Below are 13,807 nucleotides of genomic sequence, written 5' to 3'. Positions count from 1 at the left end.
TTGGTTGCTTTTGTGAATATAGATTTTTTTTTTTTTTTTTTTGCTGGATCCTCTAGTATTCATGCTGAAAATCAATACACACAATTTGTCTGTGGTGTAATTCAATTTAAATTCTTCTTTAATTTCTGCTTTTTGAAGATTTTTTTTTTATTAAATATATGATGTCCATTTCATTTGCTACATAATCTCAGTCTCGCATAATGTGAGTCGCCCCAATAACCTTTTATCAGATCTTAACAATAAGCTTATGTTACCCAAATGTGCAATCTTATTAAAGTGAGGGTCATTGTACCTCTGTCAGGAGATTTTCAGCATCAGAAGTCCAGAATAAGCTTGTGACAGAAGATATCCTATCTGTTTATTCACAGGAATTAATACTCTTGCTAAGGAAACCCTGGGGACTGCTACAGCAGGGAAGCGGTTGCTTCAGCAGGAGAAAGAAAATGACACTCCACCCAAGAGGCCCAAATCAGCTGAAGAGAAGACGCTGTCCAATGAGCAGGTTAGTTACTTTGATCTGTTTGCAAAAATGGGACTTAATAACAAGACTGAGATTTGTGTATAAATTAAATTCTTGGATTAGATTATATTCATTCACTTTTTAAAAATTATATAAAAAGCATTGTCTGAGTGGTATAGGAATTACTGAACCATTTCTGAAAGGGCAATATTAAAACAGGCAGTGAGAAGTTGTATTATAAACGTACTTCATGTAATGAGGACCAGGCATAGTCTGAAATGGTTAATGTCAACATCCTTTGTAATTTTCTGATTAGAAATTCCAGACATTCACGTTAGTTCATTTACTTATTTACTTCATTAGCTTTTTAATTAAGTTATATGAAATGAAAACTAAAGTGAATTGGAGGAAATTCGATTTTATAGACATTTGTAGTCTTGTTTTGTTTGGAATTTGATGTCCTTAAGGCATCGTGTTGCAATGTCATTCATATATAGTCAGTCGGAGCAGTGCTGTATTGCATGGCAATGCTATGATGAATTCTGTTTTTTCAGGTGCAGCAGTGCCCATACTGTAATTACAGTAACAAGGATGCAAACCGTTTACAGCTGCACATCATGTCCCAGCATTCCATGCAGCCGGTCATCAGCTGCCCCTTGTGTCAGGATGTCCTCAGCAACAAAATTCACTTGCAGCTGCATCTCACCCACCTCCATAGCGTGGCTCCAGACTGTGTAGAGAAGTTAATTATGACAGTATGTGCAGCATTCATTTCCTTTAAATACAAAAAAAATGCCTAAAATGTCAGCCTTACTATCTAGATTATACTCTGCCAGGGCTGGCAGGGAATAACTTGAATAAGCATTTCCCAGGCCTAGCATATTCTCCAAAGAATATGTTACAAACTTGAAAGTTCTCCTCCTATAAAATCACAAAAGAGCAGTTTTGAAAAATATCTTTAGAAAGTCCTTCTAACTCTATTTGATTTAAAGCTTACAATTTTTTGAACAAATCTGTTATTTTGGTAAATATTTGTGTTTATTATTTATCTTATGTTCATTGGAATCTGTCAAGGGACTGATGTATTTTTTTTCTTCAGGTTGCGGGCCCAGATGTTACAGTGCCCAATTCCTTGCTGTCTACATCATTACAAGACAAAGTCCCATCTTTGATGGATTCTTCAACTGTTATCCCTGAGGGATCTGGAAAACCCATGGGTAAGCACATTTGTGCAGCCACAGTGTCATCTGAAATGTATGAATGGCATTTCAGAGGATTCTTTAGAAAAGTCATAGTAATAGTCTTTTATAATGAAATGTTTATGGAAGACTTCTAAAATCTTTCCTTTTTCTGAATTTCAACAGGAAACAGCTCTAAGGATTTGAAAAACAGCATAGGCCAAGACAAAAGTGAGGTTGAACTTACCAATGAGGAACTCAAACCACCAAAGGAGGCTGCTGAGGCCCCTGACTGGAAGAAAGCAAGTGGTCAAGACAGGAAGAGCCCAGACTCCCTGCAGGAGCATCTAAGCGATCTGCAGAAGCGGCAGCAGCTCTCAGTCTCTGATCGCCACGTCTACAAATACCGCTGCAACCATTGCAGCCTGGCTTTCAAGACTATGCAGAAGCTTGAGATACATTCCCAGTACCATGCCATCCGTGCAGCCACTATGTGCAGTCTGTGCCAGCGCAGCTTCAGGACATTCCTTGCCCTTCGAAAGCATTTGGAGACTGGTCACCCTGAGCTGACTGAAGCAGAAGTACAGCAACTCTGTGGGAACCTGCCCCTAAACGGAGACATTGCTGAAAGTGAGATGCGGGCTCTGGAAGAGGCACAAGCCTTTGAGCATGAGCTGGACAAAGATGAGGAACTTGACCAAGAAGGGAAGGCCAGTCCAACTGGAAGTGACAGCAGCTCCTTGCTTGATGACATGGGCTCAGAGCCAAAGCGCACCTTGCCTTTTAGGAAAGGTACAAATTTCACCATGGAAAAGTTTTTAGACCCCTCACGTCCATACAAATGCACAGTATGCAAGGAGTCATTCACCCAAAAGAACATTCTCCTTGTTCACTACAATTCTGTCTCACATTTGCATAAACTAAAGAAAGTAATCCAAGAGGCCTCAAGCCCAGTTCCCCAGGAGACTAGCAACAATGTTGACAACAAACCATACAAATGCAATATATGTAACGTTGCTTATAGCCAAAGCTCAACCCTGGAGATTCACATGAGGTCTGTACTTCATCAGACAAAAGCGCGAACCGCCAAAATGGAGAGTAGTACTAGTACTGGGGGTGGTAACAGTGGAAGTACTACATCTAAAAGCCCTGTTCCACTCAATCAGGGAAATGCAGATTCTGCAAATGCACCAATACCCTCTAACAAAGAAAACACTGTAGATGCCAAAGAAGTTACCATGAAACAAACTACTGATTACATGCATGTGCAGCCTACCCACCCACCAACCCAGTCACCAGCACAGCTTCAGATGCAACTGCAGCACGAGCTCCAGCAGCAAGCTGCATTCTTTCAGCCACAGTTTCTGAATCCAGCTTTCTTCCCACACTTCCCAATGACACCAGAGGCCCTACTGCAATTTCAGCAGCCCCAGTTCCTCTTCCCATTCTACATCCCTGGTGCTGAATTTAATATTAGCCCTGAGCTTGCATTGCATTCAGCTGCATTTGGGATGCCTGGTATGACTGGATCATTCCTGGAAGATCTGAAGCAGCAGATGCAGCAACAACATCAGCTGGGCCAACAGCAACAGCTTCAACTTTCTCAGCAGCAAGCTCAGCAGCAAGCCTCCCAGTCTCAAATGCAGCAGCAGAAAACACAGCAGCAGAGTCACAAGCTAAAAACTGAGTCCAACCACATTGCTCTGTCTGAGATTCAAATGTCCAGAGATGCTGAAGAGCACCTAGAAAAGCAGGAGAGCAAAGCGAAGCAGGATATAGCTAATGATATTGACAGTGCAAAAGACACTAAAGATTCAAGGAAGCCTAAATTTTCAGAACCACTAATTCCTCCACCACGCATCATCTCAGGAGCTAGAGGTAATGCTGCTAAAGCATTACTTGAGAACTTTGGCTTTGAATTGGTTATTCAGTACAATGAGAATAGACAGAAAACCCAGAAAAAGAATAGAGAGGTAGAGTTGACTGACAAACTGGAGTGTGGGCTGTGTGGAAAGTTCTTCTCCAACATGCTTATTCTCAAAAGTCATCAGGAACATGTGCATGGGCAGTTCTTTCCATATGTGGAGCTGGAAAAGTTTGCACAGCAGTACAGGGAGGCATATGACAAGTTGTATCCCATAAATCCAGCATCTCCAGAAACACCCCCACCACCTCCACCCCCACCTCCTCCTCCAGCCCCAGTGACTGCTCTCCCTGCCCCTACATCTTTAGGAAAATCGCAGACACCATCTCCTGCACCTCTACAAACTCCTCAGCAAGCGCCACCACCACCGCCTCCTCCACCACCACCTCCACCACCCACTGCACCTCCTCAAGTGCAGCTCCCTGTTTCTCTTGACCTGCCAATTTTCCCACCACTGATGATGCAATCATTGCAGCACCCTGGGCTACCCCCACAGCTTGCGCTGCAACTTCCAACAATGGACTCTTTATCTTCTGACCTCACACAGTTATGTCAACAACAACTGGGACTGGATCCAAACTTCCTGCAGCAGTCTCAGTTCAAGCGTCCTCGCACCAGAATCACAGACGATCAGCTAAAAATCCTCCGTGCTCATTTTGACATAAATAACTCTCCCAACGAAGAACAGATTCAAGAAATGGCAGAAAAATCTGGCCTTCCACAGAAAGTCATAAAGCACTGGTTCCGCAATACACTCTTCAAAGAACGTCAAAGAAGCAAAGATTCCCCTTACAATTTCAACATTCCACCCATGACCACACTGGAAGATATTAGACTTGAATCCCAAATGAACATGTTAGAGTACTACAGAACTGATGCTACGACAAACAAAAGGTCATCAAGAACACGTTTCACAGATTATCAACTGCAAGTACTCCAAGATTTCTTTGATACCAATGCTTACCCCAAGGATGATGAAATTGAGCAGCTCTCAACGGTACTCAACCTGCCAACGCGAGTGATTGTGGTGTGGTTCCAAAATGCCCGTCAGAAAGCCCGCAAGAGCTATGAGAACCAAACAGATACAAAAGACAGTGAAAAGAAAGAACTGACAAATGAACGATATATTAGGACCAACAACATGCAGTACCAATGTAAGAAATGCAGTGTCATTTTCCCCCGAATTTTTGACCTCATTACTCACCAGAAGAAGCAGTGCTACAAAGATGAGGATGATGAAGCTGGAGATGAAAACCACTCAGAGGAATTCACAGAGAACAATGAGCAAAGTTCAGTAAAGCTAACGGAGTCAGCAAAAAACCCTGTTGTAACAGCAAGCAGCTCTGGCTCCAGCTCTCCCTTAATGCCTTCACCTCGACCTGATTTAGGGAAAACCTCACCCAAACCTGAGCTCCTCCATGAAAAAACTAAATTCGGAGAAAATGCCCCTTTACAAACCCCCAAGAACCCAAATGAGTTCAAATATTCCAAGGCTTCAACCCCACAGCCTCCACCACAAAAAGTACCTCAGCCACAAATGTCAAGACCCCATTCCCATTCCCAGCCCCAGTCTACGACTGTCCCATCAAGTCCTCTTTCAATTGCACTGTCCTCTCTTAACAGTAGCCTACCACCTCAAATGTTACAGTATCACTGCGATCAGTGCAAAATTGCTTTCCCAACAGTAGAGCTGTGGCAGGAGCACCAGCACATGCATTTTCTGGCTGCCCAGAACCAATTCCTACACTCGCAGTTTTTAGAAAGGCCACTGGATATGCCCTATATGATCTTTGATCCAAATAACCCTCTTATGACTGGGCAACTCCTGTCTGGAGCCCTATCCCAGATGCCAACTCCAAGCAACTCTGGCCCTGCTGTGAACTGTACCTCTGTGAAACGTAAATTAGATGAAAAAGAGGATGGATCTCATGAAAAAGATGGTGCTAACAGTGCAGAAGATCAGCACAGAGATAAACGTCTTAGGACTACCATTACTCCAGAGCAACTTGAGATCCTGTATGATAAATACTTACTTGATTCAAACCCAACAAGAAAGATGTTAGATCATATTGCTCGTGAAGTTGGCCTGAAGAAAAGAGTTGTCCAAGTATGGTTTCAGAACACCCGAGCCAGAGAGAGGAAGGGACAGTTTAGAACAGTTGGGCCCTCTCAAACTCACAAAAAGTGTCCCTTCTGCAGGGCACTGTTCAAGGCCAAATCAGCTCTTGATAGCCACATTCGCTCAAGACACTGGCATGAGGCAAAACAGGCAGGCTTTAGTTTGCCCCCAAGTCCAATGATGCCTCAAGATGAAGGAGGTCAAAGTCCCAATAAGTATTATTTTGCTGACTACCTACAGATGCACACAAAGACAGAGATGAATGACAGTGAGCTTCCAACTGCATCATCCACTCCAGTTAAACCTCCCGAGATGCCACTAAAAAATTTATTGAGCTTATCATTCATAAAAGCAGAACATATTGATGAACTTGAGGGGCTCAACATGAGCTCTGCAGAGGCCTCTTTTGATGGCAACAAAATTGACTTTGATGAAACCTCCTCAATTAACACAGCTGTGAGTGATGCTACAACTGGAGATGAGACCAATAATGAAGTTGAGAATCTCACATTAAATGGAAGTGAAAAAATGTTTGAGAACAAAATGAACCAAGCACAAATCTCTGACATAAATGAGGACAGAACCCCTTTCAACATGGTTAGCCCAGCATTAAGTTTATCTGGCAAAGACAGTGACTACTTCTATTCCAGAGATGATGAATTAGATGATAATGCAGACCAGAGCGAGACTTCAAGTTTGGCTGATCCAAGTTCACCCAGTCCATTTGGAGGTACTAATCCCTTCAAGTCTGCAAAAGCTGGTGGAGAGAGACTAGGCCACAAACGTTTTAGAACCCAAATGAGTAACCAACAGCTTAAAGTCCTAAAGGCTTGCTTCAGTGATTACCGCACACCTACTATGCAAGAGTGTGAAATGCTGGGCAATGAAATAGGACTTCCAAAACGTGTTGTGCAAGTCTGGTTCCAAAATGCCCGCGCAAAAGAAAAGAAGTTCAAAATAAACATTGGAAAGCCATTCATGATAAGCCAGGGCTCCCCAGATGGGCCGAGGCCAGAATGTACATTATGTGGCGTGAAGTATACAGCCAGACTTTCGATTCGTGATCATATCTTCTCAAAGCAGCACATTGCAAAAGTGCAAGAAACCCTGGGCAACCAGGTTGATCGAGAAAAAGACTATCTTGCACCTACCACTGTCCGCCAGCTTATGGCTCAACAAGAACTTGACCGTTTGAAGAAGGTAACCGATGTACTCAACTTGCCAGCCCAGCAGCAACCTTCAGTGGACAATAATGCACTTCATGGCCTTAGTCTGCCAACTGCCTACCCAGGAATATCTGGTCTCCCACCAGTGCTTCTTCCTGGAGTCAATGGGCCATCCTCCCTTCCAGGTTTTCCACCAAATACACCTGGTGAGTTAGTATGACACAAACAGTGCAGTAGCTTAATGAACAGTTAATGCATTAAATACTACTGCCCCATTTGCTTCCTTTGAAGGACTGTGACATTCACTGTTTCATAAAGACTTTTAATGCATGCATTCACTAACAATGTGGAATACTTTGAGTTTGACTGTGACCTCTTAAGTTCAGTTGATTTCATGCCTGTGCTTGTTTTAATGGTTTCATCTTTCTTCTTTTTGTTGTATCCTTCTTTTGATAAATGCTTGTAACAGTTTGGACCCATAACAGAGGGATAGCCCCAAAATAATGTCTTACAAAGTTTGAGGAGTGATTTTGCAGTCAAATATTTCAATATTATCTATACCACTGTATTTCAGCTTTAGCGTCTCCTGGTGCTGGCATGCTTGGGTTCCCTACTCCAGCCACCCCTTCTCCTGCCATGTCTCTCAGCAGTACCCCAACCAAGACTCTTCTTCAGACACCTCCTCCTCCTCCTCCTCAACCCCAACCCACCGCACTTCCTCTTCCTCCCACTCCTTTGGCAGCAAATCAGACTGAGCAGCACATAAAAGAATCTGAGAAAGACAAGAAGTTAGAGAAGCCCAAGGTGAAAGAAAGAGAAGCCGACACTGCCCGTCCCGAGACCCCAATTGTGAAGAAAAGGGAAAAGCCCTCGCCGCCACTTTCAATGCTAGGAAAATTGGGAAGTGAGGCACAGATGGACCCAGCACAACTGCAAGCACTTCAGAATGCCATTGCTGGTGACCCAGGCTCCTTCCTAGGGGGACAGTTCTTGCCTTATTTCATCCCTGGCTTTGCATCTTGCTTCTCACCCCAACTTCCTGGTGGAGTGCAGGGGGGATACTTCCCTCCTCTGTGTGGAATGGAGAGCCTGTTCCCCTACGGCCCTGCAATGCCGCAGGCTATCGCTGGACTTTCTCCAACTGCCCTGCTGCAGCAGTACCAACAGTACCAGCAGTCCCTCCAGGATTCCTTACAGAAGCAGCATCAGCAGCAGCAGAAGCAAAGTGAACCACAGCAGAAAGCGCCCCCTATGAAGTCAACGAGTGCACAGAGCAACTCTCTCAAACCAAAAGAGGCTATTGAAACTAAGGATGATAAAGGCTCTTCAACAGAAAGCACAAATGAAGAACCCCAAACGAATACCAAAACTTCAAGCTTTCCAGATGCGTTTATCGTTCCGTCCATCAAACACGAGTTTATATGCAGAAAGTGCCAGATGATTTTTGCTGATGAAGACTCAGCAGCTCGCCACCAGAAGTCCTTCTGTTACTTTGGTCACCCGTTTATTGATCCGCAAGAGACAGTGCTTCGCAAGGCTGTGAGCAAGTACAATTGCATAGCCTGCAACGTATCCGTCAGCGGGAACGAAGCACTTGGCCAACACCTTCAGTCGAGCTTGCACAAAGAGAAAACAATCAAACAAGCAATGAGAAATGCCAAAGAGCATGCTAGATTATTACCTCACTCAGTCTGCTCCCCTTGTCCTAACACCACATCTACCTCGCAGTCTGCAGCTTCTTCTAATAACACCTTGCCTCATCTCTCTCACTTGTCCATGAAGTCCTGGCCAAATGTTCTTTTCCAGGCCTCAGCCAGGAAAGCTGCTTCCTGCCCATCTGCTTCTCCTCCTCCCCTTTCCTTGCCTTCAACGGTTACCTCAACTTCGTGCAGCACCTCAGGGGTTCAAACCTCACTACCCACCGAAAGTTGTTCAGACGAGTCTGACAGTGAGTTAAGCCAGAAGCTGGATGACTTAGATAACGCGTTGGAAGTCAAGGCTAAGGCGGCATCTGGCCTAGATGGTAATTTCAGTAGTATCAGAATGGATATGTTCAGTGTGTAGGTGTGAAAAACGGATCCCTTGCTTAAACGAAAAAAGACTTTTAACTGCAGTTCCAAAGTTTCTCTAACCCAAAAAAATTACAGTACCAAAAGATTGACTCAGGATTGTTTTTCCCATATTGATATGCTGGCAAGAAAATGATTGATTTTTGTTATGGACAGAACTGTTGCAGATGCTTGACTGAGCTTATATTGTATACAAAAAAAAAAACATGGAATAGGAAAACTCTCACAAGTTCTTTTGGAGCTTGATTCAAGCCAAAAATTCTCACGATAGCAAATTGCACCTCAGCTGGATTGATTTCCAAATGCTAGCATGTACTGTATGGGATAATGATCCAGAACTTTCAAAGAGAATTTCTCTTAGTTTAGTTTAGGTGTAATTCAGTAGCTTTAAATTCTCAGGTCAGAACATAACATTTCTCATTTGTTGAAACAGCAACGAAGCCTGCTTATAAATGGCTTTTACCAAAACATGTCAAGCTTTATTGGAGGCATTTCCTTGATGTGTGTAGTGTACCAAGAGACAATATAACTGTTACAGGACAACGCGCATATCCTTTTAGTTTGCCCTACAAGAGAGTATGCTTTTACCACTGAGGGAATTTAGAATGGTGAAGTCATGTGTATGCCCCTGTGTTTGCCAGTTTGTATTGCCACAAGCTGTATTTATATACAACACCCTTTTTTCTTGTAGAATATACTAATAATCTGTGCCAACTCTTACCTTCTTTCTTTTACCTATCATCACACCCTTTTCTGAAGAGGTAATAATTCTAGTTTTGATAGACTCTTGAACATTATGTGAATAGGACATTTTTTTCATTTGTGAATTGCTATACTGTTACAGTACTTGCTTGTGTCTGGACTATAGTGCACTTATTTGATTTCAGTTTTTTTTTTTTACTTTCTTTCTTTTAATTATTATTATTTGAGGTAGGCCATGTCTTAATTTAATAGATATCATTTTTCGGTGTTTGTTTGTTTGTTCATTTGTTTGAATTATTATTTGTGTGTAGTTCAGCAGCAGATTGGTCCACATTTGTTAGACGTTTCACACCTAACAATCCAGAGACATTTAACAATTGGTGCATCCATGAAAGTAGTACTGTATACTTGAAAAAGTGCAAGTTGGACAAATTGTGTTGAAAAATGGTATGAACATTTGCTTCTTTTAAACAAGAAAGCTGCTTTTTAAAAGGGGGACAAAAGCATTTGTTTTAGAAAAATATTTTTTTTCTTTTTTTTTCTTTTTCTGTACTTCTGTAGGACTGAACACAGTGTTACCCCTATACACTGCCATATAGTGGATAGGCTGTTTCTTCCATTCTACTCTGGGCACTTCTGTTAATGTCATGAACATAGACCATTTTCCATCATATTTAGTGATACTTGGATTACAAAGTATTATCTTATGACGTTATGCTGCTACTGTGTAATGTTTTTGTTTGAACTTTGTTTTTGTTTTGGTTTTTCTAAATCGCTTGCCATACATTTTCAGCTTCCTACTAGACAGAATACAGATTCATCACGAATTACATTGCTTTATTGTTTTATTTCATTTTCTTTCATTTTTGTCTGTGTAACTTAAAGAATGTGAACGCTGTCAAGGGTGTTTAATTTTTATGAATCACTTTCTGCTTTGATACAGTTGGACAATGTGATTCATTCCAAAGTAACAGAAGGCTTAATGTATGAAAGTAAAAGGCTCGTGAACAAAGAAAGCTAAGCTGTTGTACATATTCGTAGTTGGCTGTGCATGGTACAAATTTATTAATATGAAGAAATGCAAAAATGTATTGCTTTTGGTATTCCTATTCTGAGATGAACAAGTAGCATGTAATGCAACTGTTTGACAGGTTAAATCAAATCATGCTTAAAAAATTGTTTCAAACGATGAAATTAAGTAACATTTCATTTTACTTTATATTGCTGTACAGGTGTTTTTTTCTGTTTAAGGTAAAATGTCACAGTTTTTAATTCTCTTTTTTGTGGACTTTTTAATGTTCTTATTTGGATTTTAATATTTTAACGCTTATTTTAATCCTGAAGACACTTTTTGATTGTGTTTCACAAGAGACATCTTTGCCTCCTAAGGTGCAATCCTGCCTCTGTCCAAAACATGAGCGACTGTCCTGATTCCAAAGGCTTTTAGAACTCGGCTTCTGCCTTTCCCTGAATGTGGAACAGCATTTAGAGACTGAGCTGTCAGCTAGCACCGTGCGCTAAGGTGTTAGCCTGGACCAGAATGCTTCCCACACAAAGGACTGGTAAAGCAAAGAAAAAAACAAAACAAAAAAAAAAAACTAAAAAACAAAAATACAAAAAACAAAGGATGGTCCAATAATGTAATTGTACATAAATGTTGCAACTGCACAGCAGCCAAAAAACCTTTCTACGGATGGATAGTGTCACGCATAGGAGGACAACCTTCTAAAGGTTGATATTAGGATTGTTCTTCTGGATATCAAAGGGATGATCAAGGCGTAATCATATTCTACACAATACGTAATTTCAACGCCTGGGTAACATAGGAAATGCACCCCAAGGTTTTAATAAAAAAAGATGCCCCTATGGCGAAAACTTTAAATAAACTAAACCAAAAATGTTATTGATGTTTTATATATAGAGAGTAGTCTCATTAGTTTTTGTTACTGTAATGTTTGAGGTCTCAGCTGTACCGTATTACGGTAATAACATGGTTTTGAAACTTTTTTATTTTGTCACAGACCTGTTGTCATAGTTGAAATGACGTTTATTGTAGATGGTATTTGAACAACTTCTTCTGGAAATAGTTCATCAAGTATGTTTGTTGCTCATTGTTGTGATACATTAAAAACTGTATCTGCAAACCACTTCAGCGCCTGGCATCACTGTCTATGTTTCTTTATGCTTTCACATGCTTTGTGCATTTTAGCCAGCTATTGAATAAAATCACAAGGAAAAGACAAATTGGAGGAGCCCATTCTTACCCTGAGCTCATGCTGCCAATGAGCTAGAGAAGAGGTCACATTATCCCTAAATCCACACTGGGAACATTTTTAATTTCACATGGTATGCCTTTACATGTTATTTGGTTGTAATCTGGCTTTATCCAGATGCAATGGATTATCTGTAGAAGTGTCAATCTCAAGAGCCTTTCTGCAGGTATTTGTCTAAGCTTCTCCCCTGGAAGAGATAATGGATTATTCATCAATCTACCAAGCAGATCATCCAGCCGCGAGTTTTAACTGCTATTCGGCAGAGAAAAAAGGACTTTGCGTCTAATCGCTTGTCCTTTTTAAAACTCGCACACTAAAGGCTGTACATAATTGTGGTAAATCGCTTGCTTTTAAAACAAACCAGACGCAACTCAGTAAGGTCTATCACATCCCATACAGCAGTTCCTCTTTATGGTCCATCTGTGGCTAACTTTTCCCATTCCCATTAGTGACTAGAAAATGATTCTCCGAGGTATTTATCCCAGTTTGGACATCTTTGATCAGCTGAAAAACTTTACTCAGCACATCCAAATAGCTTTTTGCATATTTGTTCATATATCTTTTATTCTAACAGATGTTTCCCACAAATCTGTTCTGCAGCTTCCACTTGGATGTCATTCCTGTTATTTTTCCTGTATCTTGAGGGTCACACTATTCTGTGATTGGATAGGGTTTGACCTTTGGAAGAACAATAGCAGAAGGCATTTCGGTTCTGCCCTCTCCCCACACATTCTCTCTATCTTTCCACAGTTGTTTGCTGACATTTAAGATTCAGGGACCGATCCCAGTAGCTCTGTACGTATCTTATGCCATGTGATCTTGGTGAATTGTTCTATTGTTTTGCTGTGGAGTGAGAGAGGACTGATGTTAATCCACAGATTTACACTAAAGAGTCCATCTGCCCTCGATATTTGGCGCACATAATTGTCTCTAAAATACGGTATTTTTAGATATTTGAAGATGATCGAAATGACTTCAAATACTTGGGAATTGATTATTGCATCAAGTAAATCTGTCCATATGGGATGCTTGTCATTTAATGACAGTACTTATACAGTCAAAGAGATACAGCTGATGTGTCGTATGCTAATGTTTATTGACACATTTATGGTTGATATTTTCTCAAGCCATTTGTTGGATCTGGGGACAGTAAACTGAATAAAAAGTGATTGGATCTTTGTCTCTCTTGCCACTGAAATCCCAAGTGTAGAATACTAATTCCTGTATTTGGTCCCTGAACTCAGGTCTTTCATTTTAAACAGATTAAATTCTAATTAAATTCTGCACATGGGAATATATCATTTCTGCACGATCCCTAATTTACTGTGGCAAATATTATATTATCCCAAACAAAAATGCATCAGTCCATGTATGTATATATATATATATATATATATATATATATATACACACACACACATACATATACATACATACATTTATTTATTTTATCCACTATTAATTTCCTTGCTTTCCCCCCCCCCATAGATTTCTATTTTATGTCCTCCTTTAATCTTTCCTCTTTTTTTAATCTCCTCCTCTCACCGGTGATCACAAGAGCTATTTTAGTTTGTTCTTTGATTCATAAACTTGCTCTGTTCCCCACACCTGTGCTTCATTTACCTTGTGCACCTGAGCAGTTCCACCAGATGTGTTCGAGACAAAATTGCTAATAATTTATGCTGGCCTGACTGTAGAGGCCTTGTATTAATAGAACATTTCTGCATTTGTGACACAGACATAGATCAGTTCTCTAATTCCTATTTGCATATATCAGTACTTCATATCTTTCTGACTCAAGCAGCGTTAAATTCAAAATATATGTATCTTCTAATTATAATACATCACAAAGGAGCTTATCCGCATGGTTTGCTGGTAAGCAGCATGTTTGCAACAATATAGAGTTACCGAGTTCT

At 40.9% G+C, this 13,807-nt stretch overlaps 1 protein-coding gene across 1 annotated transcript in view; it reads left to right on the top strand.

Moving 5' to 3' along the window:
* Positions 1-11,181, top strand: part of LOC306863513 (zinc finger homeobox protein 4-like) — a 75,324-nt gene extending 64,143 nt beyond the window's left edge. The window contains exons 6-10 of the mRNA XM_079406890.1: positions 369-502; positions 1,015-1,215; positions 1,560-1,677; positions 1,825-7,053; positions 7,422-11,181. Of these exons, the coding sequence (XP_079263016.1) occupies positions 369-502; positions 1,015-1,215; positions 1,560-1,677; positions 1,825-7,053; positions 7,422-8,911 (7,172 nt within the window). The 3' untranslated portion in view covers positions 8,912-11,181. The remainder of the gene's footprint in view (positions 1-368; positions 503-1,014; positions 1,216-1,559; positions 1,678-1,824; positions 7,054-7,421) is intronic.
* Positions 11,182-13,807: the final 2,626 nt, after the last annotated feature.

This window comes from Barbus barbus (genome assembly GCF_936440315.1).
Source record: "Barbus barbus genome assembly, chromosome: 44".
In the NCBI taxonomy this organism is placed as follows: domain Eukaryota; kingdom Metazoa; phylum Chordata; class Actinopteri; order Cypriniformes; family Cyprinidae; genus Barbus; species Barbus barbus.
The sequence above is the reverse complement of the archived record's forward strand: the minus strand, read 5'-3'. Positions and strand labels throughout refer to the sequence as shown.